The sequence below is a fragment of the Carex rostrata genome, chromosome 20 (assembly GCF_964058835.1).
Source record: "Carex rostrata chromosome 20, lpCarRost1.2, whole genome shotgun sequence".
In the NCBI taxonomy this organism is placed as follows: Eukaryota; Viridiplantae; Streptophyta; class Magnoliopsida; order Poales; family Cyperaceae; genus Carex; species Carex rostrata.
In genome coordinates, this window is record NC_135937.1 from 4099299 (window position 1) to 4127276 (window position 27978).

Below are 27978 nucleotides of genomic sequence, written 5' to 3' on the forward strand. Positions count from 1 at the left end.
GTTTTTAACTAAATTTAGACTTCTATACATAAAACAGATGCATTTAATCAAAAGAAGACAAAATATGTAATTGGAGAGCTGAGATCAAATCCGAAGTTTCATCTCTCAATCATAGCCGTTGGCGGATCGGACACCCAACGTGCTTAATAATAGAATAGAGATATTTTTTATAATTACCCGATCAGGTAACAGATACGAACTGAGCTTTATCCGTACCCAATGTTTTAAAATGCAGTTTTGTTCATGCATGCGGAAGGCCACTGCATACCGCATAAGCAGTATGCGGATTTTAATGCGAATTTATATATGTGGATTTTAAAATAAAAATTCACGTATATATATTCATATTCATATAGTTGAATTTATTTTCACATAACCAACATGAAGTGTGTCTTATTGTATATAAAAATTACAATAATTTGGGATGGGATGGTAAAACTCCGCATAATGCATATGAACTTTTAATTACATGCACTGCATATTACATTTTTAATCTGCATATCCGCATATTCGGACCGCATATGCGGCCGCATGCTCAAAACTGCATGGGAGGGACTACATGGCATTCTGAGCATGGTTGCTGACTGTATAAGCATATGCGGCTGCATTTTAAAACACTGTCCTTACCCTTACTCTTTTAGATAACGAAAAAAATCATTATTTGTATCCATACCCGATAAATTTATAAAATCTTATCCGTATCTATCTTATCAAATTCATTACGGATTGAATAAACGGATGAAAGAGTGCCGTTGACACCCCTTAGACCCCTATACATGTTGTATGTAAAGATCAAATTATTCCTACGTTGATGTTGCCTTACAATATGACTTGTCAAAATAAAATATTTGTCGGCCGAACTATTAATTGAACTAATTGAACTATTTTAATGATAAATAAATTGACAAAATCAAAGTAATATATTAATCGTTTTCCTTAATGTCTGGTGGTAAGTAAATTGCACACAATAGTGCACGACCAATTATAAAATTACGATTAAAATTATTTTTGCATATTACGATAAGAGAAAGAAATTGCCATGAACATAATTGACGTCGAAAAAATTATATAACGAAGTTATCATCAATCTAGAGCCATATCAACATGAAATTTTGCAAATATGTAAGGCTTGACAAATACGCTCAAAGACATCCTTAGTATTTTTCTATTATTCCCTGCATATAGCGAATTAAAAATTTAAAAAATGAGACCAATATGTAAGGCAACAATCTGTACGATTTTTTAAAAAAAATATAACTCATTTTAATCATTTTAACATAACAAGCACCTTATGCGGGATTTTTATAAAAATAGCCTTCTCCGATCTCTAGGATCGGTGTAGCAAGAAACTATTTTCTGCACCGATTTTATAGATCGGTGGAGCCATTTTTGCATCCGATTCTAGAGATAAATGTGAAATTTATTATAAAAATAGCTTAATTATTTTTATAACAATCCCACACACCATGCTTACCATGCTTGTTCCGTTAAAAGGGTTAAAAAGAGTTATATTTCAAAAAAAATTCCTAATCTGTGGCTTTGACATTGTATGACACGTGTATGCAGACAGTTAGATAAGGCATCTAAAACAGTCATCATAGTGCCTCAGTTTGTGAGAACATAAAGCGTGCATTGCAATTGTACCAACGCACGAGAAAATAATTTAAGGGAAGACTAGCCATCGGCAATTGATTACCAAAGTACCATAAAAGATTAAAAAAAACTAACCAACAAGATAAGAATAAAGCAAAATTTAATTTGAATACTTTTAAATAACAAGAAACTTAGCTTTCCTCAAGTTTTCTGGAAATTAAATGAGTACCACTATAAGGCGATTAAGTACAAAACCAAAGAAAAAAGCTAACATCACCCTTGCATGTTATAGCTTTAGACAATTACAAATGAAAAGCAACTAAAATCTGACCCACCACCTAAAAATAGTGAGTAAATCAGATCAATCTACCGGCATTGACCTTTTCACACCGGCATGAAAATTAGTCCACAAAGAAAGGCCATAGATGCTTTCTTTTTTTCAGATAAATTTGTTGGGAGGACCTGCAAAATTAAAAATAGAAGAAACCCCCATTTCTTTTGCTCAAACCAAAACCCTAGCACCAAATTAACCAAACCATCGAGGCCCAATCCCACCAATTGAGCCCTATTTACAGAAGATTAGGTTGAATTTTGCTTACCCAAATCCTCTTCCATCACCACTCCTACACCTAATTATGTTAGCCAACTTAAAATATTAAAAAAAATTAGAAACTCTAAACAAATTAAACCTGAACTTTCCAGCTAACACCACCATCAGACCCATCAGAGGCCGCAGCAACCTTGGCCCGATTAGTGGGGCCCAAGGATAACCCCATCTTATTTTTCTCCTCCCCCTGGTTGAAATCTAGGGTTTCACTTACTGATCCGCATTTCAAATCATTAGGTGGAATGAAACAATCAATCGACAAGCCCGGCACATTAAATGCCACTTCCTCAATTGACCATGCCTCTTCCATTCGAGTCTTTGTATGACTCATGGCAGACTCACCAAACCTAAAAAGTGTTACAGCTGATCGCCCTGAGTGCGCCACCATGGCACCTTCGACTGGTCGGTACTCATCAATGAAGGAATTGATAGTCGTCTCCCAGTAAATGGCATCTCCACCAGCAGTGGATTGAATGCGAGTCAGGTGAGAGTCCTCCAAGTGAATTAAGAGCCCGGTACGCTGACTGAAATAACCAAAGAGCACGTGACGAATAATTTCGGCAGGTCCCTCACTACGCGATTTTAGGGTTTCTGGGTCAGTGCAGAGTTTTAGGATGAAGCAGTCCTCACCATTGATTTTTCTTTCCCCAATGCACCGTGACTCAGAGAACATGCTTGCAGTGGTCAAAGGATCCAAACCCTAGAAATGTTCAAATAATATTTAAAGTTTAGCAAGTGAAGTTACTTACGTCACACACTATACTTTGAATAGGGTGGATATGAGAAAACACTAAACAATGCATGAGTTTGGCGCCATGCAAACAAATTAAATGTAATTCATGCTTTCCATATAAAATAGTACAAAAAAGGAAATTACATAATGAATTAATTACGGATGGTGTCCCATACCTCTCCGACAAACCAACGGAAAGAGAGAGGTCTCCGATGCATTTATTATGTTCACCACAGCTTTGGATGATGATATTTCCATGCATGCAGGACTAACAAGTATTGCACGTACAAAAGGTGTACGTGATATTCTAGATTTTGCAACAGCAACAAAAACAATTTCCCGCAAGGCATCAATAACAAGTAAAACCCACACAACTAGGGTAGCTCGCTGAGTTCAGATCGAATAATATATTAATAAAATTGTTTGTCTGCTGGAAAAGATACAAGTTACGGAAGTCACCTAACTGCAATATCTCCAAACTGCAAAATCAGTACCGGCCCTAATATTCTAATTTCTACCCAAAGTCTAAAATACAGACCTGATTTTCCACACTTTTGTAGGAGATTGTCAATTGCAGGGTAAAAGAAAAAACAAGTTAGAGAAGTAAAATTAAATTACCTGCAGTGCACGTCTAAGAGGTCTGACGGGTCCCTTAGCTGCATGTGCACCTAGCCACGGAGTGTGACGCCACACAAGCCGTCCGTTACATCCAGCATGAACCTTACTCCCACCAAGTGCGAGCTCAATGTACCACATCTCAGGCGCCATCTGCCACAGCACAAATCGGCCAGCCTCTGACGACTTTGCGGGGTGACGATTCTTAATCACCTTGTTAGCTGTCTCAAACTCTGTTGCCACCATCCTCACCTTCCCCATTGCGTACAAATTTTTGATCGAGCTTAAGAGTTTTTGCCCCCCTGAGGCTGCAATGTATTGCTGGAGGATGTATTGTGCAGATGAGGTCTCCTGTTTGAAGGGAAATTAGGAAAATGTTATAGTCACCTTGAAAAGTAATATTCAAATTTGATTGTGTTGCTGAATCTTTGGAAAGGCAAACACAGCAGTGCAAAAGTACATTCTGGGTTAGGTAAAAATATATCACAATTTAGTTTAGGTGTATTCGAAGGTGTTATTGAGAGGCAAGAAATGCCTACTGCATGCATGCATCATGTCATCTCTTTTAGGGAAACAATCTTCCTTTATTATTTGGAATGATACTGAATAGATTTAATTCAAAAAATTTCAAATCAAAAGAAAATCAATTAAGCTGTTGCCAGTAACAGATCTAGAAACCATGGATAGAGGCATTGCCCTGCAGCACCTTATATATGTTCCAGAGTTTTTAACTAAAGCATGAAAAATCCTAATAAGTTTAGGCAAAAATAGAAACAATTTGCGGACACATTTCTCATTTGAACAATACTAACATTAATCCATTATACAGAAACCATTGAAATAAAACAAAAAAATTCAGAAAGTGAAATAACAAGTATTGTACTTCAAACTTCAAAATGGGCAGAGAAATCTCACAATGGGAGTATCCTTCACACTGAGATGAGGCAACGGCTCGGCTGCACAGACATGGACCGGCGCGAGTGGGGCCCCCATTACCCCTAATAACAGCCTCAGATCCGACCTGCGGGGCCCAACTCCGCCATTCGACACACTCTGAGCACGGTTGAGCTGTCCCTTGACCCACCTGCTCCACCTTTCCTTCTTCTCCCCTCCGCTTCTCTCGTTCAAACCAGGATCTGGTCCCTCCATGAGTGGCGCCAGCGCCTCTCCGGCACCTACGAGAACTCCAGCACCGGATCTAGAGGGAGCCGCCTCCATCTCCGCTGTCTTCGATCGCCTTGACCTCCCTGGAGAGAGCCCCCTTGTTACCTCTTCTTTCAGCGCCGCAAAAAACCCTTGCTTCTTCTCCATTTGAGATAACTATAGACTAAACGAGGAGAAGTTTAAAAAAAGAGAGGAAAATTCGGCTTAAAAGGAAGAAGGGCTCATGGAGAGTGAGAGCTGTTCCCTTTGCTACTTTTAGGAAGAGACTGGGATTGAGAATAAGGAAAAAGACAGGGATGGAATAAGAAAAGGCAAAAAGTTGAGAGCTGCGAGGACGAGAGTGAGAGTGAGCGAAACAAAGCAAGAGAAGTGAGTGCTCATACGGTTTTATGGTGACGTGATCAGGTCACCGCCAGTAATGCTTACCGCCGAGAATCGGGTTTGGTGTCTCGCTCCACTTTGCGCTTGGATAACAATACAATGTACAGGAGGCAGTACAGCGGAATTTATTCGGATTTGAATTCTTTCTGAATTAATGTTTGTCACTTGTTTAGCTGTACCAGACGTCCAGACCTAAATTTAAAAATATTTCAGAAAATATATACTATATTAAGAAAATTCAAATTATATATTTTGATAGCATAACAATTAAAGTTTTAGTAAATTTATGTTGTAGCATGTAATGTTACTATTGATATAAGAATCTTTTATTGATAATTTTCTACAAGTAGTTACTTCATGTGCTGTGAATTATTGACATAAATGATGTACGGATTTAAGAATTATAACTGGAAAGGAATTCTTTCTTATTCACTTGCTAAAACAAAGCCTGAGGAGCAGTGCACCGGAGTCCAAAGACTAGACTACCAGCAGCGGTGAGGAGAATCAAGTTCGGTGGGGTCCAGAAGGCCGCACGCAGAACCGGGAAACCTTCTGACGGCGCCGTTAGAGAAACTTCCCCTCCGGTAACGCGTAGTATGACGGCTCAACCCATAGTTCTATTCTTCTGTGTCCGTCTATTGTATATCTTTTCATGAAGTGCATCAATTTCTTAAACTCAAACACCGATGTGTTCATCTATCTGCCACAGAGAAACCAGAATTACAAAAACGCGTTGCAACAACGGAAAGGTTATGATTCCGTCAGGGCACGTGACCATCTACTTGGATTATTTAGTATAGTAATCAGTAAGATACTTTTGTAAGCTCTGATTAATCCAGCTGTACCTCATTCTTTTAATTTAAGAAACATCGTTCCCCTGCAAAGCGTGACATAATCTCGTGGTTAATGATAGCTTTTATTGCTCTAGATTTATATCAGAAATGCTTCATCCTACCATATATAGACGCTACTTTAAACTGTCATCTACCATTTCTTACCCGATTAATTTATGGAAGGTTCAAAGCAGAGGACATGATATTTTAATACCATAAGTTATAACAATATTTACTTTCTTATTTTCATCAAAAAAAATATTTGCTTTCTATAATAATATTTAAATATTTAAAATTCAAATCCTTTTAATGAGTCAAATCCTTTTAATGAGAGATACATTCACGTAAAGGTATGTAATTTTTTTTATTTCATTTAATACAGGATTTTATTAAAAATTGTAGACCAATTAAATATAAGGGTTAGTTTTAGTATATTAATTGTTTGAGCTCTTAATATTGTACAAATAAAATTAAAATATTACAAAAAGTCTATGTTGATGCACCTCTTGTGAACTACTTGGATTACACAATTTTGAATGTTTTTTCTTGAAAATTTGAATGTTAATCTTAAATGAAGTAGTTAATAAACAATAAAATTAAATTTATCATATCGTAATGTCATAACATAAACATTGTAAAAGAGAATAATTATCCTTGGAAGCATCAGTGAGATTTGATGCATTTCAAATTTAATCGTGTAGAATTTTCTTCTTTGCATAGAACTTAAGTTTTAGACATCACTAATATATAGCTGAGATTGGCATTTAAAAAACGTTGCATTGACCAATTCATAAAAAAAAATGTAGAGGCACATCTTAATCTGATTGTATATCTTAATTTTGACCTCGTGGCCCTTAATTTCAATAGACGTCAGCCTTTGCGTGATGCTTTCTGGATATTTGCACAAAAAAATATATAATTTGGTCAATTTGCATGTGATGCTTGAAGTGAACATACATGAGCGCTTATTGCTTGAGAAAAGACTTTTAATTGTTAGTTGCAAACAATATTTTTTAGTAATATTTGAAGATTAAAGTTACTCAACTATTTAATATTTATAAATAATTACTTCTTTGAATTTTGACTTTGTAATTTCTGACACAAAAAAAATTAAATTTGTCATTAGATCAAAAATTAATTCTCATACTTGCAAATTATCATCCATGTTAATACTATGCAATTCGTAAATTTTCATTTAGAAATTTCGTATGCAAAGATTATATAATTTTTAAAATGAAATATTTAGCATCATATTTTAGTAGTCGTATATCTATTAAAATTTTCATATACATACAAGCACTATAATGACGTGCTATTTATTGTGAAAATCATAGATGATACCACATTGAGAACCACAATGATATTAAATATTATATCTGACAATATTGATACTTAATCATAGTTGGTGCTATAAACACACATTTTACTTGGTACGAAATGTAAATTATGGTCTCATTAATGACCTCTTTAATGAGAATTTTATTTCCATATAAAAAAAATCAAGCTTCTAAATAGTGATTATCACATCCTTGTGGAAAAACTATTACACCGAAAATAGCTCATAGCGCTATAGCTTTTAAGGTATGAAAAATATATAGCGCCACTATAACTAGCTATTAAAAACACTATAAAGTTTTAAAAAAAATTGAATTTATTTACCATCATATCGAGTCGTTAAAAAATGAAGTTTTTTAATAAAATAGTGCATTAAGATGCGCACTAAAATAAATGTTCTGGAGACCGAAAGCTTATTGTTGAAGTTCGAAAGGAAACACATTAGCTGGACTCTTTGTGTGTTTATGTGTGTGTGTGTGTGTGTATAGAGAGTGCGTGCGCACGAGCTAAGGTCACAGTGATATGAGTGACGCACTGGTACTACCAAGTCAATTTTAGCATTTTGAAAGTTCAAAAAATCGATCTGGATCTTTATGTGTACTCCATATTAAAATGTGCTCGGAGACCAAAAAATTTTTTTTTACTATTTTTTTAGTGATTTTTAAATCCTAAAAAAAAATTCCACAAAATGTAAAATTTGATATCCGAGTACATTTTAATACGGAGGAAAAGTTGAATACTTCAAATCAATTTTTTGAACTTTGAAATCGCAAAACTAATTGATAGTACCAAAATCTTAATCATTTATGACCCCCCCCCCCCCCCCTACATACATACACAGTATAGTTTTTTTTTTTTATTTCTAATAGTTCTTTATTTACAGATGTTATATATTTAAGTGTACTAATTTGACAACTTTTGCATTGTGATTAAAAAATATTGAGATAAACCATTCACTCTTTTTCAAACTGGATGTGTCTATGACTTGGCACACATAACACTTGGTAGTTGGTGGAAGGAAGCTACACCAATCAGTCAATCACTGCGTCAATACAAAAATCTCGGAAGAACAGCATGACAACATAGTTCTGACTTTTTACATTGTTAATTCGTATAACAAAATTGTGTCATGCATCTTTATTTTGCTCCATTTAAAAAAATATAATATAGTACTGTATCTGTAGTGTCATTTATAAAATATGGAGGCCTGTCCTCTTTTCTTAAAATAAAAAAAATGCTTTTGCATGGCACCGCCACCTTCATTGTGCATGATAAAGAAAAGGATAAATAAATAAATAAATGTCATGTCTGGGTACCAAAATGGGAGCCCTCTAAGAGGAAGCTGGAGGCACGTGAGTTGCAAAAGAATGGGGGCGCCTTAATGAACACTCTAACTAGATCTAAATAGCCCAACTTCATTACTTTATTAATTTGGGTACAGTTTAGTTGGAACATGGCATAATGTAGGCTTTAGATGATAATTAGTCCTTTTGGGGCAAAGATTTTCTGACGATGACTGTCATGCATTTTTTATGTCATGGTGTTCATTAGTCTCCATCAGTTGATGCCTGGATGGTGTTGGCTTTTGTTATTTATTGATCAATTAATTAGATAGTTGGTGAGAGATTGAGAGGCGAGGTTATGATCTATCTCAACGAGACAAAATGGTTGGTGGCAAGGATTTGTTTGTTTTAGAAATTTTCTCTGGTTATCAATTACTGTGTCTACCAGAATTTATTTTTCAAAATATGGGCCTTATTTTTTATGAGAACTCAAATGCCCTATTGCTTCCTGTCTCAATTATACCTCAATATTTTTATCTTTGATTTTAAAATTCAAACGAAAGATCCGAACTCTTCAACATGATATCCATGTTAAAATGTGCTTAGGGATCAAATTTTAGATTTTTTGGAATTTTTTTACTATTTTTTAAGATAGTTGCAATGATATTGTATCAATATTTTTCAGAAAATTGTGGACCATAAAAAAATAATGATATTGTATCTATCTTAAAAATAGTAAAAAAAATTTCAAAAATATAAAATATGATCCCCAAGCACAATTTAACGTGGATATCATGTTGAGCAGTTCATACCTTTTGTTTAGACTTTGAAATGGAAAATAAAGATATCGGGATATCATTGGGGCATTTGAGGGCTCAAATGCCACATTGCTTCATGCCCCAATCGTACCTTAACATCTTTATCTTTCATTTTAAAATTCAAATTGACGATCCGAACCGCTCAATATGATATCCATGTTAAAATATGATTGGAGACCAAATTTTATATTTTTTGGGATTTTTTTTACTAATTTTTAAGATAGGTACAAAAATCATTGTTTTTTTTAGAAAATTGTGGATCATCTAAAATAAGTGATTTTGTACATATCTTAAAAAATAGTAAAAGATTTTCAAAAAATATAAAATTTAGTCTCCAATTATATTTTAACGTGGATATTATATTGAGCGGTTCGGATCGTCATTTTGAACTTTTAAATGGAAGATAAAGATGTTGGGGTATGATTGGAGCATGAAGCAATGGAGCATTTGAGCCCTCCAAATAAAAATATTCCATTAATTTATCATTAATGAAAATTCTCCGAAGTAATTGTTTGACATAATTTATTTAAAAATATGAAGTGAAATTCAAAGAGAGAGAGAGAGAGAAATGTAATTTGTTAATGATTATTCATTTTTAACACAAATATACTACTGTCCTGATAAGGGTATTGTGTTTTGAAAATTAGATTTAAATTAATAAAATATGTAAGTCATACCGTTAATTATTTTAAATACAGTTCAAATCTGTTTGGCCGAATTTTATCTAAATTCGTGACTAATCAAATCACAGGTTTGAAACATCTAATTCGAGCATTTTTAGTTGATTGATTTATACAAGTTTTGTGGATTTCATTAAAAATATATACATGTACATACTATTGGTATCATAATGTATATAAAATTATAGGTATAAAATTCATATCAAGAACAAATTTTATATATACATAGATTAAGTTGAATTTTAGTAATTCTTTTCAAGATACATTCTATCAAGATTTAATCAATTAAAATATAAATCTAATAATCTAAATCTACAATTTCTACAAATCTTTTGAATCAAGTAAGTCAAATTAATTAGTTTATTGGGTTACTTTGACCACTAGCTCATAACAGTTTACCATAATAAAGATTACTTGAAGAAAAGAACCCTGAGAGGAAGCAGCCAAATGGATATGAGAAAGTGGGGAGGACCAGAAAGAGATTTTTATGGATTTAGTCAGTTATCAGTTGGTATAATTTGTCTTGTACATGTTACAGTAACTATATGACATTCTACATGTCTAAGCTTATTATTTTATTGATCTGATCTATCGAAGTTGGATATATATATGAGTAGAGTTCAAATGTCTTCATTTTTTGTGCGTCTATGATGCTTTTATTTTTAAAAACTTTAATAATTCAAAATTTAAAATTTAAAATAAAACCGTTGAATATAATCTACATCATTTTCTCTATACATGTGTAAAAAAATAAGACATTTTAATTTTATTTTGATTGTCATCAAGAGCTTATAAAAAACGCACTAATGTGGATGATTTATAGGAGTTGATTTTTGAATTTATTGATTCACATATAACCAAAATTGAAATGTAATATTTTCTTACGAGCACATAGAAAAAATAATATAGATCACATCTAACGATTTTATTTTGACTTTTAAGTTTTAAATTTTGAGTTATTACGGTTTTAAAAAATGGAGATATGAGGGAGGCACAAAAAGTAGAGGATTTCAACAGTTTAGATTTGACGTTTGAAGTCCATCCGATGAACTTTTGGAGTTGTGCTCACCAAACTCTCTTGGTGAGCACATCACACCCTAGCTTTACTCATATATATATATATATATAGAGAGAGAGAGAGAGAGAGAGTCCGGCTAAATTGCTGTCGGGGCAATAACTTATTTTGTGATATTCAAACAACAAATTCAAACCGTTAGATGTTTAATCTATATTAAAATCTACTTGGAGACCAAATTTTACATTTTTGGGAATTTTTTTACTATTTATTAAGCTGGTTTGAAAACCGTTGTTTTCAATGCTGCAGAAATTGACTGAAAACAACGGTTTTCAAACCAACTTAATAAATAGTAAAAAAATTTCCAAAAATGTAAAATTTGGTCTCCAAGTAGATTTTAATATAGATTAAACATCTAACTGTTTGAATTGTTATTTGAACATCACAGAATAAGTTATTGCCCCGACAACACTTAGCTGAAATGCTGCCGGCAGCAATTTAGCCGGACTCTCTCTCTCTCTATATATATATATATATATATGAGATGGGCTACGGTGAGTTGCGAAGTAAAGCGACTATTTTACTTCACGCTCATATTTTGTGATTTTTAAGTTCACAACGTCGATCCGAACCGTTCATCTTGTTCTCCATATTGAAATGTGCTTGGAGACCAAATTTTGTATTTTTTGGAATTTTTTTACTATTTATTAAGCAATTTTGAAAGTCGCTGATCTGATGGTCCAGAAAATTTTACTGTTTTTTTACTGTTCACAGCAAAACAGCAATTTTCAAAAATGCTTAATAAATAGTAAAAAAATTTCAAATAATGTAAAATTTGGTCTCCAATCACATTTCAATATGGATTAAACATCTAACGGTTCGGATCGGTCGTTTGGACTTTCAAAATAAAAATACGGCATGAAGTAGAAACGCGTTTTACTTCGCAACTCACCGTAGCCCACCTCATATATATATATATATATGGGAATATGCTAGCATGCTATGCATAGCATAGAGCCCCTCCATGCAACGCCTTGGATTTTGACTTTTCAAAATTCTAACGGTCGATCCGAACCGTCCATCTTGTTCTCCATATTAATATGTGTTTGGGGACCAAATTTTATATTTTTTAGAATTTTTTTACTATTTCTTTAGATTTATTGAAAATCGCTTTTTTTTTATGGTCCAGATTTGCTGAAAACAGCGATTTTCAATAAATATAAAGAAATAGTAAAAAAATTCCAAAAAATATAAAATTTGGTCCCCAAACACATATTAATATGGAGAACAAGATGAACGGTTCGGATCGACCGTTAAGATTTTGAAAAGTCTAAATTCAAAGCGTTGCATGGAGAGGCTCTATGCTATGCATAGCATGCTAGCATATTCCTATATATATGTTCTAAATAGCGATTATAGCGGCATAGCGGGGAGACAAAAAAAAAGCTATTGCGAATAGCGTAGCTATAGCGGAAGCTATCACACATAGCGATTTTTCCTTTTCAAACTTTATATTCTATATTTCTACTAATTATCAACATAATCAATATTAGAGAATTAATGTAACAACTAAATGACAACTAATTTAAGTCTATACTTTTTATCAATTACGCAAATAAGAAGGAAAAAAAATATAAAAAATAACATTATTTAATAGTTTATACTTCATGGTATTACATATTATAATAGACAAAGAATAATTAATTTTATAAGGTAAATGAAGTCAATATACATATTTAAACATTTTATAATTATAATAATAATCAAAATCAGCTTTCAATTGAAACGAACGATAATAATTTTACAAATGAATACTATAAAAAAAGTAATCAAAATGAAGAATTAGTATTTGAATATTTCTCGATATAGAATGATAAAATAAATTACAAATAAAAATAGAAGTATATAGTTTGGTTTAGTATACTTATCATAGAAGACCATGTAGCATTATAAATAAGAACAGAAGTACAGAAGTCTATATAAATTGCAAAAAAAAAAACCACGTAGCATAGCGGTAGCTATAGCGGGTCTCATATAACGGTAATAGCGGTCAGCTATTATAGCTATAGCGGTCGTAGCTGAGTTAGCGCAATTTTATCTCATAGCTTAGCGTTTATGATCCGGAAAAACTATAGCTAGCTATTTAGAACCTGATATATATATACACACACTTAATTAGGAGGACATGAATTACTTATCTGTGCATTGAAACATATGTGGCCAAGGCAAACTGCCCTTGTTCCCCTTTATCAGAGTCTTTCCCTGTGACCGCAGTTTGTTTATACAGAAAATTTGATCAAAGATCTCATAAATTTCTTGAAATAAATGATCCGACCTAAACACCCACGTAATTTAGAGAAGTTTTTATTTATAGAAATATTATAAAATAATAGAGGAAAAGAGTGGTGTTTTTAAATTTTTATGTACAGAAAGATTGGTAAAAGTTTCATCTATCCAAAAAGTTTTTTTTTTTTTTTTTTCAATTGCTTTGGATCCTCTACGGCTTACATCTTGTGAAGAAAAGAAAAAAATTCTCTATGAATAAAAATTTAAATCGAAAATCAAGATACACTCCTCTCTTCCTCTATTATTTTATAATATTTCCTATGAATAAAAATTTCTCCAGAATCTCACTACTATGCAGTGTATAAAAATCACATGTATCATTTTGCATGTTTTGGGTAATAAATATGTTTTTTTTTTTGAAAAAAAATAAATAAGAATCATGTCTGATCTAATGACCATGACTATTTTTATGTGTGAGATATTAGTGTCAACTGTCAACCCTCGTATAATGTTCAGAATAAAAATAAAATTGTACAAGGACTTCGATCGTCTTCTAATGCCCAAAATATATTAAAAAATTTGTTTAGTTAGATTTAATCACACTTGTACGATGTTATTATTTTAATCACCCGGTACATGGAAATTTAGGTTGATAGAGGGCCTTAATTAATGTTTAGGTAAAATTCAGAAATTATCTTTTGATTAAAAACAACAACTTGACAATTGGCATCATACAATTTTGTATGGTAATTAATTACAATCTCACATGGTATATAGATAGGGACCATCTAAACAACCAATTAATAAACTGTGGAGTGCAGACATGTGGGGCCTTTTGGTGCCATAGTCTCCACCATTAAATGTGATTAGATCCAAGTAAATATGATTGTGATGAGAGGCCTAGGCTTGTAGGCTAATTATGTTATATATGCATAATGCATCGGCCTAAGGCCTTTCATGTAGAGCTGAGATCCATTTCCGTTAATAAAATTTTCTACAAATTAAGGGATTTCAATCTGCTCCTTTTCTTGAGAAAAGGAGCACCCTCTTATTCTTCAATCCGAACTGTTTAAAGTCGATCAAATGACTCCAATTACTTTTTTCATTTATATCAATATAATCTATTAAAATGAATTAGATGTAATTGGAACCGTTTGATTGATTTTGAACGGTTCAGATTGAAAAATAGGAGGATGCTCCTTTTCTTGAGAAAAGGAGCAGATTTGAATCCCAAATTAAGTCCGTCTGTTTGCTTCAATCCATGCAAATTTAATTTCAAAATATTCCCCTTATTTTTATTTTATTTTTCTCTTATTTTTACTACAAGATGGATGTCCAAACTTGTTTAGGACTAAAGATTTTGTTGTTATTGTTATTTATTATAAGATGAGGGTCAAAATTCATTAACACATTTTTACTATGGATTTTCATTTTCAAACATGTGATATTTCGTTAGGGGTGTTCATACGGTTTGGTTTGGTTGGTTTTCAACCGAATTGAAATATTTTGATTTAAATGGTTCGGTAATCCGGTTTAAATGGATTAGTTCGGTTGAATTTTAAATTATTTTGATTTAAATGGATTGGTTCAGTTTAGACTTTTCAAAACAGACTAAATCGAATCGACCGAATTATAATGATTCAAAGTATGGTTTATATTTTATTTGTTTCAATCATCATTTCCTTCTATTTTGGTTTGTATATTTTAGAACATCTACATATATATTTTGTATGAAATTGGATATATAATGTGTAATATTGTCTTGCTATTTATTTCTATAAAATTTGTATTCAATTTTGACTTTTTGAAATTTATATTTTTATTCAGTTTAATTGAACAAAGCGAAATTTACTTCGGTTTAAAAGGTTCAGTTCTTATTCAGTTAGATATTTTAGTTCAAATATTGATTTGGTTTTTAAAAGCCGAAAAAAGTTTTGTTTACATTTTATTTCGATTTTAACTGAACTGACCGTTAGTTGAAACACCCGTCTTTCGTAAGAGCAATATCCTAGTCAATAAATTAGACGTAATTCTCTTTATGTTTAGTATCTAAATACGAGTCAACATTATTTTTTAAATATGCTCAGGGTGATAATATTACAACCATTAAGAATCTCGAATTTACAACAAATTGGTCCTTTAAAAACCTTTAATTCATATGTCAATCAGACAGTTCAAACTTTGATATTGTTCACAACGACATATCTAAAAATTCATAAAAGAATGAACATGACATTCAATTGTTGTAAGTCTATAATATTGTTATTGATGGATATAACTCTAAGATTAGAGAGCTTTTCAAGAAACTATGGAGCATTAAACTTGTCAAATACCTTTTCATTTGTAAAGTTTAAAACAACTTTTTTTAATCTTTTTTTTGTCCATATTTTAGATCTATCCAAACTTTTTTTTTATCCTCTTGGTTGTTCTAGATACATAAATAAATGCGATTTCTTAGACAACATTTAATTGGCTATGTGCACACCAGCGACCAGCGAGGCAGCGATACCTTTGAGCCAATTAATTTTTACCATGTTCTTTCAAACAAAATTATAAAAGAGAAATGATTTTGTCCCCCTTGAATCTATCCCCTAAACGCCCCCCCGCATCTTAATACCACTTCTAACTTTTCAATTCAGTTGACTTATAACGAACCTTATTCAAATCCAAAAAAAATATCATTACTATTTACGAAACTATTTTGGAAAATGATAATGATCGTCGCAACCATCAGATAATATGTCAAGTAAATTATTTTGAGAAAATACAAAAATTGGATCGATCCAAAAGATAATATGTCAGATAATACGAAACTATTTTGAGAAATGAGAAAATTGAATCGATCCAAAAGAAATCGCACGATCAGATAATAGTAATTAAAACTGGGATCGTCGTAGCCGTCGAAGAGAAGGCCGTCGAGAGATGTCATCAGAGAGAAGGTCGGATCGTTCTCTTCATGTATCGTCGAGATCTGACGAGGAGAGCATGATGCACCGTCGAGATCTGACAAGATTCGGTGAGGAGAGTCCAGTGCACCATCGAGATCCGGCGGGGAGAGTGTGGTGCACCATTGGAGGGGTTCATGCTAGCCCAGCGAAGGTTGTCAAAGTAGAACATATGAATACTTTATTAGTTAGATATGAATACTTCATTTGTTAGATATGCATACTTCATGTTATATATGAATACTTCTTGGAAGAGGTGGGGTGAGAGAGATGAATCTGACAATGAATTTTGAATTGTATAAATTATTTCGAACATGTATGAATACTTCGTAATCGTCAGTATGAATACTTCTTGGAAGAGATGGGGGTGAGGGAGATGAATCTGACTTTGAATTTTGAATTGTATAAATTATTTTAAACATGTATGAATACTTCTTGGAAGAGGTGGGGTGAGAGAGATGAATCTGACTTTGAATTTTGAATTGTATAAATTATTTCAAACATGTATGAATACTTCGTAATCGTCAGTATGAATACTTCTTGGAAGAGGTGGGGTGAGAGAGATATGCATGAAGAAGGGTCTCACTTTGAATTGTATAAATTATTTCAAACATGTATGAATACTTTATTAGTTTGATATGAATACTTCATTTGTTAGATATGCATGAAGAAGGGTCTAACTTTGAATTTTGAATTGTATATTATTTCAAACATGCATGAATACTTCGTAATCGCCAGTATGAATACTTCATTTGTTTAGATATGAATACTTCTTTATTTAGATATGAATAATATATAGATTCGCTGTAGTGGTCTCCAATCTTGGCAAATGTCACTTTCAGGCGGTTGCGGTCCCCAATCCAGACTGTCACAAGACGTCAGCGGTCCCCCTGGTCGTTACTGGTCCCCTCCAACTTGTGTTTACATATGACGAATGGTTCTGATAATAAGTATGAATACTATAAATTCGTAGGTATGAATACTATACGTTTTGACTATTAATAAAATAACATTAATCTTGCTCTTTGGTGGTAGTTAGCACGTTTTAACTATTTTTTTTGTCTTTTAGTGCGGAGGACAGATAGGGGACTGAACTAGGGAGACTGTTAGTCGATCCCATTATAAAAATATGTTAATATTTAAAAAATAATTATAATATTATGTCCTATCCGTATGATATTTTCCTAAACCAAAATTTGTTGCAAAAGATTTACTTTGAACAGAGACGTGTGCTGCGAGTTGTGCAAGGCGGCTGCGCTGCAGATATATCATAGATTCATGTATTAAATTTATCTGGTCAAATTCTCTAGAAGGGATGAGCCAGACAGATAGAGGTTATATCATAAAGATTCTTCACTTAAAAAGTTGTGTACCTTTTCAACCTAGCCTAACCTGTCTATACTCTAAATTGCGTGCGATTGATACAACTTTGATCGTACAACAACGGTACAATAAATTCGATCGTACCGGGGGTAGTTCTTTCATTTCCAGCTGGGTAGTACCGGCTGAACAAAGAAGGACAAGAAAGAGGAGACAGAGGAGGAAATATAGGAATTTTTTTATAAACCATAATTAATAAATCAATTCTTACGGAACCAGTATGAATACTTTGTTTTTTTAAAAAACCAGAAGGACCGAGTGCTCCATTCGGTCTCTATTTTTTTCTTTTCTCCAGACCGAATGGAGCACTCGGTCTCAACCATTTTTTCACGTTTTTCCTGCAGGCGCCACAGAAGATCCTGAAAATTCTAGACCGAGTAGACCATTCGGTCTTGAGATTTATTAAATTGTTCCCCGTCTCTATGTTGCGTTCCCCATTCACCATTTTTCCTCTCCCCCCGTCTCTTCTCTCTCTGTGGCTGCCTCAAAATTTGTTTTTTACTCTCTAATTATTAGTTTAATTTTAATTCTAATTATATAGGTTTGTGTATTTTTGAAAGGAGAACAAGAAGAGCTTCAGATCTACAAGTTTCGTTAGGTATGGAGTTTAATTCTCTTATTTTTTATTAATAATCCGAAATTATAAATAAATAGTTAGAATAAATGGTTTAGTAGCATAAATGATTTATGTAATAATGGTAGTATAAATAAATAGTTTTTGTGTAATTTTTTCTTTTTGTAGTATAAATGATTTATGTGTATTTTTTTAGTAGTATAAATGGCTTATGGACTAATTGTAGTATAAATAAATGTTTATGTAGTAATTGTAGTATAAAAAAATGATTTATATAGTAATTTATTTGCATGTAGTTTATGTAATAATTGTAGTTTAACTAAATAGTTTATGTTGTAATTTATTTGTATGTAGTTTGCATGTAGTATAAATAATTGTATTAATTTATATTTATTTGTATGCAATTTGCATGTAGTATAAATAATTGTATTAATTTATATTTATTTGCATGTAGTATAAATAATTGTATTAAATAATTTATGTTGTAATTTATTTGTATATAGTAATTTATTTGCATGTAGTTTATGTAATAATTGTAGTTTAACTAAATAGTTTATGTTGTAATTTATTTGTATGTAGTTTGCATGTAGTTTATGTTGTAATTTAATTGTAGTATCAATTATTTTTGTAGTAATTGTATTAATTTATATTTATTTTTCTAGCGTAATTTAAGTTTATATATTGTAACTATTAATTGTAGAATTATTTAGTGTACATGCATTTAGTAATTGTTGAATGATTTATTTTTTTAGTGTAATTTAGATTTTTATAGTGTAATTGTAGAATAATGAAAAATAATAGAATGAATGTTAATATTTAATTCAATATTTGCATGTTAATATTTAATTCAATATTTGCATGTCAATATTGAATTGGAATTGCATGTTAATATTTTTTTGTATGAATTTATTTATATTGTAGTGGAAAATGGAAGGTGAACAATCTTTATTGCAGTTGCCCCAAAAGCAACATAAATTATATGCGGCGACTACGAATGTATTTATTTAATATCGGTTTGAATTTAAATTTACTTATTAAATTTTTGAATTCAAAATCTAATTTTTGTAAAAAAATTTTTGCATGTCAATTATCGTTCCAGCCTGATTTTGAACTGCGTACTGGTAGTTGCAAAATGGCAGTTAGGTACCAGCCTAAGATGAAAGAAGGTTTGAAAAATTTAGGCTTGTATCAGATGGTTCATGTCCATCATTGTCTGATAGATAAAGGGTTGATCACTGCTCTCGTTGAGAGGTGGAGGCCCGAGACGAATAGTTTTCATCTTCCGGTGGGGGAGTGCACAGTGACATTAGAAGATGTTAGCTGTTTGTGGGGCTTATCTGTTACTGGTAAAATATTTTTTGTTGCTAATTTATACTTTTGTTATTAATTGAAATTTTGTACTAGTATAATTTTGTTTAACATCTATGTTTACAGGGGAAGACTATCTGTGGATGTACCGATGATCATTATTCACAATTGATCTTAGATTGTCTAGGACATGAAGTATATGATGGTTATGAATGGGATGATAATGATTTTTATCATAAAAAGGTGGAGAATAAGGGTGAACCCAATGAGAAAGAATCAATCTCAAAAAACTATATGCGTCTAACATGGTTGAAATTTTTTTTTAATGATACGAATTTGGCACTAGTGGAAGACAAGGAGATAATAAATCGGCACACACGAGCATTTGCAATGTACTTGTTCGGGTCTATAATATTTCTGGATTCGAATTCAAGTTCCGTCTCATTAATGTACTTACCATTCTTGGAATATTTGGGACCTCGAGGTGACGACCACTACAACTGGGGAGGCGTTGTGCTCGCTTGCCTGTATCGCCAGTTGTCACGGGCATGCAGGTATAAAGTGGGATCAATTAATGGTCCATTACCGCTTCTTCAGATGTGAGTTTGTTGCGTATAACCTCCATGGACAACCCTCTGCTTTACATATAACTATATAGCCAGTACGATTGGTATGGGTTTGTTGTAATTCTAAGTTATGATTTAGGGCAAATTCACCCAACTGAGATTTAAGATCGGCTTTGGAGTCAAACATCTGTCCCACTGAAAATTGACCGTCAATTCTGGGTGGATAACCAAAAAATGCTTCATCCTTGTACGACATCGGCACATCGTCATTAAATGCCGGAAAAGGATGCTGCAATCCTCGATTAATAAAGGGAATAGAATTTACCCACTCCTTCATTACATCTTGCATTCTAATTTGATCCTCCATTTCAGCCATATCATCTTCCCCGACAGCTGAGCCACCAAGGTCAGAGTTTGTGTCTGAGCTAGTATTATTATTCATCTCGTTAAAACGAGTTACCAAATCATCCACTATCGGTATTTTCGGGTGGGTTATCACAATATATGGGTGAATCAGACACCGTTGGGTCTCTGCTACTTCCAGGTACACTACCCGGATATGGGTCATAATTGGTCTGACTAACAAATGGTACTGACTCAACCACTAAATCAAGAAGTTTAAAATTCAGTACCGGAGTGGCATGTTCAAGCACCATGTGCCATATCGTTCCGTTATCTATGCTAAACAACTGGTATTTTTCTGCTGAGCCAGGGGGTACGATATTCAAACGTGCCCTGATTGTCAATTCGAACTGGCTAGGAAGCAAACGAATGCCAAGATATATATTTTTTCTTAGCTCATCAAGACTCGTTAAGTTAGTAATAGCAAATGTGCAGGTCGGTGCGTCTGAAATTTCGCGTTCATGATAAACATTTATTATTACTTGAGACATTACCTGAAAAAAACAAATTTCACAATCAATCATCGATATCATTTTTAATTTTACAACATATTTAAGTGGGATTTATAATTTTATAATTTAGATTTATTTTAAGTCGAATTTAATTTAAGTTAAGTTTTGTGTCAGGTTAAAATAATAATTTGACTATTCAAAAAGCAGTATATCACCACAAAAATTGCTAAGAACTGTCAAAACTATCTAATTAATTATTTATTAGTATATCACCACACAAAAAAAATTATCATTCAAAAGCAGCAAGCGCTTGTGAAACAATATACCTTAGTCTTTATATTATTTTTTCAAACTGAGAATTTATAAAAGTTATGAAGTTGCATGTAACTTTTATTTTCTTATCATGTCAGAATGTTAAAAAATATAGTTCATTTTATATAAAATCACGAAATGGTCAACCCTCAAGATCAATAAAAAAAAAAAATTTCAACTTCATTACTTTGTATAAAAAAAAACTAAATTATTATAACTTTTTTGAAGTTACATTTTTCTTTTAAAATCTTAATTTCCTAATGCAAGAAAATTTGACCATATACAGTGGAGCATAAGAAATGGTAAACATTTTGACTCCTTCTATAAAATATAATTACGTGTATGTTTTGTCTTAAAAAATATTTAGCTAATGTCAATCAATATTTATATATCGATTTATTTATTTTATATGATTTTTCTAATGAAAATAAAAATACAGTTAATATCTTCAAATAAAAGATGCTCTTATGAACGTAATTAAAAAAAAAACTTACTACAATCTTTAGATGAAAGCTACCAACACAATGCAGAGACCGATATGTAAAAACACAATATTGCGATGGAGCTTGATTTTCAGCTATAAATGGTGAAAATGGAAGAGTGAATTGGAGAAGAAAACCTTGAGAAGGGAGTGAATTGGATACGCTTGGGAGAGTTGATTTTCAGCTAACATAATGCTCTCTGTCTTATATAGACGGATTATGTCGGTGCGTGCACATAAACAAAAGGTAAAAGTGCTACCATATACTGCACCATTTCTAACTTGTAATGATGTCAATTGTCGGTGGAAATGGATTTAATTGGAAAAAAAAATTAAGACCGAATGTTGTATTCGGTCTGGAGGCATATACCGCACCATCCGCTGCACAGGAAATTGTGAAAAAAGTTGAAAAAATGGTTGAGACCGAGTGCTCCATTCGGTCTGGAGAAAAGGGAAAACTGGAGACCGAATGGAGCACTCGGTCCTTCTGGTTTTTCAAAAAAACAAAGTATTCATGCTGGTTCCGTAAGAACTGATTTATTAATTATGGTTTATAAAAAAATTCCGGAAATATAACAAAATTTGGGAAACAAAAGAGAAAAAAGAGAAGGGAAGAAGGTACACATTTCTTATTATTTTGCTTTCTGTCTTTTGACATTTTGGCATCTAAGCTAAAATGGCAATTGTTATATTAAAAAAAAAAATGAGACTTGATTGACAAGCATTGTCACATGCATTATATAGTATACAGGTAACTGGTAATATTGAAAGGACAATGGTGGTTAATCTTCTTTCTTTTTTTGGGCGCAGATTAAAGTGCTAGATCAAATTAATATAATAAATACATGCAGCTTGTTCTAACGAAAGAAATTTATCCAGCCTGTTATGATATGATTATAAACATCACAACTTTTTCATCATCAATTTTGATACCACTCATAAAATATATATATAGAGAGAGAATGGCTAATATCAAAACGTTTGCACCACGTCTCCCATGTAACCGATTCATTTTCCGATTTTTAAAGTCCAAATGATAAATCTAAACCGTTAGATCTGTTCTCCATATTAAAATGTGCTTGGAGACCAAATTTTACATTTTTTGGAATTTTTTTCTATTTATTAAGCCACATTGAAAATCACTGATCCAACGGTGGCTTCTGATTTTACTGTTCCAAACAGCCACCGTTGGATCAGCGATTTTCAAAGTGGCTTAATAAATAGTAAACAAATTCCAAAAAATGTAAAATTTGGTCTCGAAGCACATTTTAATATGGATAACACATCTAACGGTTTAGATTTATCATTTGGACTTTAAAAATCGGAAAATGAATTGGTTGCACGGGAGGCGTGGTGCAAACGTTTTGATATTAGCCATTCTCTCTCTATATATATATGCTATGGATAGCATAGAGGGCTACGGTGCTACGGCTCAATATTCGAGTTTTCAAAATCCTAACGGTCGATCCGAACCGTTCATCTTGTTCTCCATATTAATATGTGTTTGGAGACCAAAGTTTATATTTTTTAGAAATTTTTTACTATTTGTTTAGCTATGTAGAAAATCAATTGATCTAAAAAATTATGCACCATTCAGATATTTGATTTTCTACCTATCTAAAAAAAGAGTAAAAAATTTCCAAAAAATGTAAAATTTGGTCTCCAAACACATATTAATATGGAGAACAAAATGAACGGTTCGGATCAACCATTAGAATTTTGAAAACTCGAATATTGAGCCGTAGCACCGTAGCCCTCTATGCTATCCATAGCACCCAAGCCTTACTCTCTCTCTCTCTCTATATATATATATATATGGGTAAGGCTAAGGTGCTATGGGTTGCATAGAGGGTTACGGTGCTACGGCTTAATATTTGAGTTTTCAAAATTCAAACGGTTGATCCGAACCATTCATCTTGTTCTCCATATTAATACGTATTTGGAGACCAAATTTTACATTTTTTGGAAATTTTTTACTATTTTTTTAGATATGTAAAAAATCAGTTGATCTAAAAAATTATGTACCATTCAGATATTTGATATTCTACCTATCTAAAAAAATAGTAAAGAATTTGCAAAAAATGTAAAATTTGGACTCCAAACACATATTAATATGGAGAACAAGATGAACGATTCGGATCAACCGTTTGGATTTTTAAAACTCAAATATTGAGCCGTAGCACCGTAACCCTATATGCAACCCATAGCACCTTAGCCTTACCCTATATGTATATATATATAGAGAGAGAGATGGGCTATGGTACATTGCAATGTATAGCCTTCTTTGTACATTGCACTATAAATCACGTGATTCAAAGTTCCAATAACCGATCCAAACCGTTCATCTTGTTGTCCATATTAATATGTGTTTGGAGACCAAATTTTACATTTTTTGGAATTTTTTTAGATTTATTGAAAATCGTTGTTTTTTTATGGTCCATATTTGTCTGAAAACAACGATTTGTAATAAATCTAAAAAAATAGTAAAAAAATTCCAAAAAAATATAAAATTTGGTCTCCAGACACATATTAATATGGACAATAAGATGAACGGTTTGAATCAGTTATTTGGACTTTGAATCACATGATTTATAGTCTAATGTACAATAAAGACTATACATTGCAATGTACCATAACCCATCTCTCTCTGTATATATATATATCAGAACCAGCCTCTTATTCACGGAATAAAATCTATATATTGTTTTTCTTTGAAAAAACATAAATCTACTTTTGTCATCCAATTGGTTATTTTCGTCAAAATTTGCGTATGAAAAAAATATGAACGGTTGGATGAGAAAAAACATATTAAAAAGTACCATATTCTCTTCCTTGATTTAGGAGTTCAAATCCTATGAGATTACATAATATTTCTGTTATATTCTAACTGTATGGGCCCCCTTTAATATTTATGCGGATTCTGATTGGATGGTCCGAATCTAAACAAAAATATTTTGTTATGTAGATGATATGAATTTTCGATATAGTGCAAAAAACTAATGTATTTTATATAATGATCGCTTCTATAAAAATTCTTTATGAGTATTAATTTGTTTGATGGCTTGACCGTTAACTCTCGTATAGAAAAAAATACAACTGTTGAACATATCTCTTTAGTTCTTAATCGATTTATCACAGTTAGGAATACAATTTTCAATAGGAGATAATTAGATAAAAAAATTATATTGTTACTTCTAATTTTTTATTTAGAGCTCAGCTAATATAATATTAGTGTCATTTCAGTTTATAGAACATCAACTTCAAAATTTATCAAATCGGCTTTAAATGACAACTCCAAACCAATATAGTTTATTAGTTATGCATTTACATATAAATTTTATAATTTTTTGAATTTGTAATTAATTTGTTAATAAGTCCATCGAAATTAAAAAATTGCACTAATTTTTTGTTTTGTTTTTAAAGCAGTAGTAGCTTAATTAGCTACCAGATTTAAAAAATTACAACAAATGCATTTATTGCCCCCATGCATCTGCACGAGCTTAATCATTAGTGCAATTTTGTTTTAATTAATTTTCATGATATCTACCAACTTTATTAAGAAATTAAAAAAAAATGCCAAAAAAATTGAGCATCTTATGTTATGAAATGAGTGTATAATTAATCCAAATTGAATAATATAATTATGTGTAAATTTATTTTAAATCAAGCTCGAGTGAATCAACTCAAAAAATTTCAAACTCGAGGTAGTCAAAAATTCTAATCAAAAGAAACTGTTAATTTAAAATTTTACTTTTTACAAAGAAATATTATTATTAGCTCATGTCATAAAATATAATTACATTACGTTTATTCATCCAGCCGCCCTATCTCAATTTTCTGATTTCGACGTAAGCAAACCAATATGGCAATATGCTACCGTTGTGACTACAGTGTGAACTAAATTGAAGCTTGAACAGTTCATGCACATGATATGTTAGCTATTATAAGCATGATAACATATATTTTTTTTTTCTATGTACATAAAGCTACAAAATGCCTGTTCCTGTGCAACTTTGGTAACAGCAGCACACAGTATTCAGAGTTCAGACAACGACTAGCTATTGTTATATGCAATGAATTAGACAAGAAAGAAACAAATTAGGTGGGATGTCAAAATGAAGATAGAAAAGTTTTTAGGTGGAGAGGAGATGACTTTCTTTTTAGGGAAAGGTGGATTTGGAAATGAAATGAAACATGGCTACAGTGTTGTTGTGTCACTTGTGTGTGTTGGTAGGTGCGTGCGACAAAACCCACTCAGTAGTCTAGCCGTTGATTGCGGAATCAGAGATGGATACATTGTCATTATCAATGGCTGCTTACTTCATGTTAATGTTGACTGTAGAATTCATATCAGAATAGGGATTTTTTTTTTTTTATGAAAACAACATGATTAATTTTTTTTTTTTACAAAAATCATAATAACCGAAATATCATTTCGGTCCCATCCGTTTTCACAGATTTCGAGAAAAAAATACGTTGAAAAATTGTATAAATACCTGGAACCGAATTGCCATTTTGGTCCCCCCCCAAAAAAAAAACCGAGACCGAAATTGTATTTTGGTTCTTATGATTTAAAAAAAAAAAGTAATCATGTTGATTTCATAAAAATTATTTTTTTAATTATGGTTTATAAAAAAATTCCAGATTAGGTACCTGATCTTGTTAGATTATAACCGGAGTTATCGGGTACTTGCAAGGTGGATTCAGAATTTTCGTTGGGAGGTAAAAAAAAATATTGAATCGGGTTTAAGCCCATTAAATAATTAGGTTTTCGATAAAAAAATAATACTTTAACTTATACCTTCTAATAGTCTAACTCGTAATTTCTTATTCTCTAACCTATAATTATAATTACCAATTATAATTCAAGAATTTTATTTTAATTTTAACCTTAAATTTAATATGAATTACAAATCAAATATTCAAAGGAGGCAAAAGAAATTCATGAGGGAGCAAAGTCGATCGGAATGTTAGATTATATCTGGACCGCTCAATGTAAGTGCCAAAATTTTAAAATCTTTTAATGGAATTCTCCGTTTTTTTTTTTCCTGATTCGACCAAGGTAATATGAACAAATAAATATGATGTCCAATATATATATTACAAGTAATTCTTCAAATTGAAAAGAAGGTATTACGGGAAGGTTAATGTAATAATATGAACTTCGGCTAAAGTTTATTTAGGCTCCGTGTATAGTAATTTTACATTGATATTCAAATATTTTTGTGGGGAACTATATAACGAAGCAGCTGAAGACACTATTATTACCAGATAAGCTACTTTAATAATGAAGCAAGCTAGTTATGCATTGGTAATGACAACCGAGATCAATTTTATGGACGATGCAATTATAAGGTGTGCAATTAACAGATTATTAAGAATAAATAATTAAACGTGACAACATAATTTATAGTACTATAAGGGTGGAGCCAAACTTCTAAATAATGAAAGGTCAAACGTAAATGCAACTCAAACATATAGAGAGAGAAAAAAAAAACATAAAAAATAGACTGTAAATAGAAATTAATTTTACAATTTTCATAACATTTCAATCTAAGTTATATAGAAAATTTTATACAAGTACATAAATTTTGAAATAAACTCGAGTGAATTGACCCCATTCATTAACTTTCAATTCGTCCATGTATTCAAGCATTATAAACTGAGTAGAATTACGATGTTCTTGAGCTCATCAAACCCCTTTGTAAGCCTATCTCCAAAACCTATCACAATGACTACCAACAACAAATTAAAAACATTAAAATTGTAAGTATATGTACTTCACAAGTGATGTGTTTATGTGTTAAATTTATAAATTTCAGCTCAACTTGTATACAGTCAAGCGATTCAAAAATGAGGGTTTATAAGTTAATTAAATGCGTTCATTTTTCATCATTTTATGACTGTTTGACTTTATACTAAATTATTTAAAAAAAAAAAAAATCAATTTTACATGTATGCATTAGTCTTGAAGTATATAAGTTTCAATATTTGAATTTATTATTTGAAGTCAGCCTGAGAAATTTTGTAATTTCTCAGTTAAATCCACAAAAAACTTGGCGAGCTTAAAGAACACCTTAATGTTACTCTAGCAAACAATCACATAGTTTTCATGAGTAGAAATTTGTGATTAAAGATTCCAGTATTACAACCCAATATCACAAAATGAAGATTATTGGGTCGTTCAAAATAAGAGAAAAGAAATAACACAATCC

At 31.8% G+C, this 27978-nt stretch overlaps 1 protein-coding gene across 1 annotated transcript; it reads right to left on the minus strand.

The window, feature by feature from the left end:
- Window positions 1–1739: 1739 nt before the first annotated feature.
- On the minus strand, window positions 1740–5076 carry LOC144572841 (uncharacterized). The gene is made up of 3 exons (XM_078322515.1): window positions 4464–5076; window positions 3552–3899; window positions 1740–2900 (listed from the first exon to the last, which is right to left on the minus strand). Exons 1-3 carry the CDS (start codon window positions 4857–4859, stop codon window positions 2277–2279), a joined length of 1368 nt encoding a protein of 455 aa, XP_078178641.1. The 5' UTR covers window positions 4860–5076; the 3' UTR covers window positions 1740–2276.
- Window positions 5077–27978: the final 22902 nt, after the last annotated feature.